At 48.4% G+C, this 4,734-nt stretch overlaps 1 protein-coding gene across 1 annotated transcript; it reads left to right on the top strand.

The window, feature by feature from the left end:
• Window positions 1–924: 924 nt before the first annotated feature.
• On the top strand, window positions 925–2,936 carry TSPO2 (translocator protein 2). The gene is made up of 3 exons (XM_010285294.1): window positions 925–1,129; window positions 1,568–1,706; window positions 2,648–2,936. Exons 1-3 carry the CDS (start codon window positions 957–959, stop codon window positions 2,840–2,842), a joined length of 507 nt encoding a protein of 168 aa, XP_010283596.1. The 5' UTR covers window positions 925–956; the 3' UTR covers window positions 2,843–2,936.
• Window positions 2,937–4,734: the final 1,798 nt, after the last annotated feature.

Consider the following 4,734-nt stretch of genomic DNA (forward strand, 5'->3'; position numbering starts at 1 on the left):
AATCCTGGGCGCTATCCACGATGAACGCTAACTTGGGTTTAATTCCTCAATGGATCAAAAGCGAAGGTGAATATAGAGACCGCAGGAAGGAGGACAGAAGACTGGCAGGTTCAGAGCCCTGGAGAAGATATGGGACAGAGAATGAAATGTTAGATGTTACCCTTATCACAGCTGCTTTGTGTGGGAGCATAATGTCATTATTAGAGTAAATGTTCCTTCCTTTTGTGCAAGAGGAAGACCGTGAGCAAATTAAGAAACTACTCTTGTGCCTCAGCTTACAGAGGTGAGAATCCACCCCCGCCTGCTAGGGCTGCAGGGGCATTAGACAAGGTTAATGTTTGCATTAACACTTAAAATTTGCTGTAAGGATGTTGTCTTGCTATAGACCTCATTTACAATACAAATCCATGGTGAAACATTAGATGAAGTCAGAACGGACAGGGTTTTCTGGGCACGATCTGTCTGGGTTTTCATATTCAGAATAGCATGCAGAGGAGAGATAACAGCTCTGCTGAGATGCGTAGCCTCCGTGAACGTACATTAAACTTTGTGTGCTGTCTGACTTAGGCATTCGGAAGAGGGATGATAAAAGCAACTGCAGTCTTGTCTTCTAAGAACATAACCACCTTAGCTGAACCCTGCCATGCGAGTGCGTAAGAAGCCGTGAAATAGCAGGGGGGAACCACTTTGCTGGGTAGATCAAGGGGGAAAATGTAACCACGACAGAAATAATTACCCCTGTTCCAGAGATCGGGAGATGGGCAGAGGGGAGCCAGCCGCAGAGCTGCATGCAATATTAAATACTTGCCTTCTGCCTTAGGGACTAAAGTGGAATATGGGAAATTAGAGAAAAAACTTGAAAGATCAAAGTAGGAAAAAAGTCCTTTTAAAGTGATCATCAATTATTGTTTTTAACTTGCAGCGGGCAAAAGGCTACTTCAAGCCACCAAGGAAGGATGTGGGCTTATACTGCTGGTTTTACTGTCCTGCCTCACGTTGGAGGTTTCCTTGGCTGGTTCATTAATCGAAAAGAAATACCTGTTTGGTACGAGAAGCTGAAAAAACCTTCATGGTGTCCATCGCGCAAAATATTCCCTGTCGCTTGGACTGTCCTGTACACCAGCATGGGGTAAGTTCTGCGTGCCGCTCCCTCTCTCGTCCTGCCGTTTCTGAGATCCTTTTGGGATATCCCTTGTACCCGAATCAGCAGGGCATGCCAGGTACACTTACTCCCAGTAGTGCACTTACTCCCAGCAGGTGAAGCACAGCCTGAGCCAAATTCTGGGCTGAGTTCCTCAGATTCAGGCTGCAGGCCATGCTTTTGGCCAGGGGCACAGCCCGCGCCCAGCTTTGTACACAGACACTAAAACCAGCCGCTGCCCTGGGGAGGCTGTTCGGGCCACGCAGGTATGAGACAGGCGATGGGTTTGGGGGACACGGAGGCAGCTGTCCTGCAAATACGACTGTCCTGCAAGGCCCTGTTGTGAAACAACCTTACGTGAAAGGACTTTTGTCTGTATTGGGGATTTACTCACGGCAAAACACTAACGTGATCCCCTCTTCACAGCTATGCCTCCTACCTGATATGGAACGACCTGGGTGGGTGCAGCAGCAGAGCTATCGTCCCGCTTGGCCTCTACGGGGCTCAGCTGGCCTTGAACTGGGCTTGGCCCCCCTTCTTCTTCGGGGCACGTAACCTGAAGATGGTAACGTATCCGGCCGTCCATTCATCTGCTGGAGGCTTCTTTGCCGGTGTCCCTGCCACACGGGTTTTGGGTCGTTTGGAGGTTTTCTAACCAGCATTATGCAATTGCAAAGAGAGCTGCAGGAAGAGCTTTTGCTCAGATATAGCTCACGCTGCATCTGGTTCTAGACAATGGTATCAGTCCCTTCCACCCCTCACGCTGCTCGTGCCGTGCCGATAGCCGGCCCGACCAGAGCAGGGCGGGAGATCAGGGACGCAGTGGTCCAGCTGCTGCATCTCCTAGTTAAGGATTCGGGCTTAGAGATAAGTCCTTCTGGGAGTCACACCCTGCGCGGCCAGCAGCAAAGTCAGCATCCCGGGGGGGGCCGTCAGTGGCTTATTGAGCGAACACAGTGCACTGTAGAGCCTGATAGAGGATACGCCTGAAGGCAAGACACGGCAGAGGTGGACTTGTGATATATTCAAAAGCACTTACCTGAGGTGCCAAGGCCCGGAGGTGACGGAGGTGCAGAGTGGGACTTATGCTTCCATCCGAATTTTGTCACTCTGTGGAAGAAAGGTACATTTAGGCGGTTTGTTAAGCAATAAAAGCCATCGGCACTAACATAAACATGTTTCTGATCTGTCTGCGTAGGCACTGTCAGCAGAAGGGGGCACTGATGGCCACAAACAGTGCATTAGTCTGCGGAACTCGGTAACGAACAAGAAAAATTAACATTTGTCTTGGCTCCTGGTATGATACCTTCAGATCTCGCTGGTTAGAGTTCAGAGCCAAGGTCCCGGGGTTTAGGATCACTCTCGGTGACTTTTGAGTGCTAAACCTCCCCGTTCCTATTCCATCTCTCCACCTCCAGCAGGACGGTTTACAGTCACGCCAGGGAAGGGGCTGCGTGTTCCCAAGAGTGAGCACCGGAGCCATTCGTTGTCTTCTCTCTGCTCCAGGCACTGATCGACATCCTGTGCTTGGACGCGCTGGCGATGGGCACGGTGTGCTCCTGGTACCGCATCAACAAGCTGGCAGCACTGTTGATGGTGCCCTACCTGGGCTGGCTGGCCATGGCGACCTGCCTCACCATCCGCATCTGGAAGGACAACCCCGAGCAAAAACCGGGAAAGATAAAAGCAGGACAGAAATGAAGGCATTTTGTGAAGTTAAACTATGCTGATGTGAACCAAGATGTAATAATTTGGGGGATTCACCCTGGGACAGGCGTGAGAACATGCCTCCTCCTCCCACCTTCCTCATGGTTGTGTAAAAGAAAGGTTTGCACCATGCACCCGTGCGTTCTTTTAAAGTAACCGTGCACCCTGGGAACTGTTTTCTCCAGCACTGTCGTGTTGGGGCTCGAGCTGTATGGTGACCTTAATGCTATCAATCAGGTCAAATTCCATTAGCCAAATTAGGATCTCAAGAGAACAGCATAATTCAGAGTATCAATCCTGGACACCCCTCGAAACTGCTACCATTCCCCCAGAGAGCAGAACTTGTTCACACACGTGGTAAATCCCATCTTCTCTTCTGGGACCAAACAAAAATGCCCTTCACTCATGTACACCAATTTTTAAGAACGAACTTACTTGATTTTTTGCTATTTGTGCTGTTGCTTCATTTTCACGTATCACCTGGTTTGTGCTTGATACCATTAACTTTTTATCTGTCAGCTACTGAGCAAGCAGTAATCCGTCTTGTTCTGCTAGTGAGAGGAGACTGGGCACTTTGACTTCTATTTGTGGAGTATCACACTTCTTGAGTTTCACGCTCCAAGATAAAGCAGCAATGATTAGAATGCAAATGCTTCTCCCAAGAGGAATTTTCTCTCTTCTACCTCTGTGTGCTATTTTTCATCAGTAAAGAAAAACTAACATCAGTGCCTTGAAAAAAATACTTTAAATGCTTGGGGGGTTTTAAGCACAGAAACACAAGGGCCTTTGTAAAATTTAAAAACTTGTTCACACTGCCTTTAAGGTTGTAATTACAAGATTGGCAAAAGGACCCATGCCAGCTCTGTCAGGTGAAGTACAGGTATTTCATCCCAGAGTCTTTCCACTCCTGAATACTATTAATCAGGAAAGGTTAAAACACAAGTAGTTCTAGAGAAATGGGACCAAGCCATGACAGAATCAGACACAAAAGGCGGACGGACTAGCCCTTGTCCATCCTTTAGTCTCGTCCTTGCCTTTGGTAAATCCGAACCTTAGATGTTGCTGTCAGCAGAGAATATTCACTATGATTTTTTAATTGATAGAAGCAATGTGTGTGAAGAAAAGTGGTAGGTGGATCTTCTTCCTGGCAGCTGACCGTAGATTAAAGTGCGTGGGCATACTTGCAAAGGGTGGGGGTAGGAGGGCTTAGCTGGGATGTAAAATAAATTGTATTTGCTTTTAATAAAACTAAGCCACTTTTGTTTGGAGAATAAATAAATCCAAGTTATTTTTGGTTTACTGGTTTGGCACTAAGTTTGCAAAAGCTCAGGGGATCCTGTCTGGAGTCCCTGGCTTGTGCTCTGGCTCCAAAGGGAAGGGGATCGGCAGCCAGACTCGTTCCCGGGTGCGTGTTGGGAGTAAACGGGCTGTGCGGGTTTCAAGCCTAAGGGTCGCAGAGGTTCTTTCAGCCCCCGCACAGCGGAGACACGCTCTCTTGGGGATGCATCCCCGTGACAAGCTCCTGCATTATACTTCACCCACAGCGTCAAGGAAAGGGAGATAATTCTTGGGTCTGGGGTCCTTCCTCAGTCACGACAAGCCTAATTTCGAGAGATGCTGAATGTTCTCGGGTCCAACTCCTGTAAACGGCAGAGCTCGGTGCTCAGCATGACTGAAAGCTGGGGCCAAGGGAGAGAAATACCAGGAGCTGAGAGCAGTTGAAATAATTGGTAGTACCTGTTTAAAATTTGGTCATATATCTTGTTCTGTCATTTTGATCCCATCCATTATTTCTCCCTTCTAGCCACAGGGCACCTTTGTACAGGACTGCTGCTGCAAGCATGTTGCTGTAATCTCCCAGGTAAAAGCTGCACAAGAACCGGCCC

Source organism: Phaethon lepturus, unplaced genomic scaffold (genome assembly GCF_000687285.1).
Source record: "Phaethon lepturus isolate BGI_N335 unplaced genomic scaffold, ASM68728v1 scaffold2424, whole genome shotgun sequence".
Taxonomy (NCBI): Eukaryota; Metazoa; Chordata; class Aves; order Phaethontiformes; family Phaethontidae; genus Phaethon; species Phaethon lepturus.

Excerpts from the sequence above, each read along its gene's own strand:
- TSPO2 (XM_010285294.1), top strand. The coding sequence starts at position 957 with ATGTGGGCTTATACTGCTGGTTTTACTGTCCTGCCTCACGTTGGAGGT. Across the intron at positions 1,130-1,567 it reads GTCCTGTACACCAGCATGGG|CTATGCCTCCTACCTGATAT; the intron begins GTAAGTTCTGCG and ends CCCTCTTCACAG. Across the intron at positions 1,707-2,647 it reads GGGCACGTAACCTGAAGATG|GCACTGATCGACATCCTGTG; the intron begins GTAACGTATCCG and ends TCTCTGCTCCAG.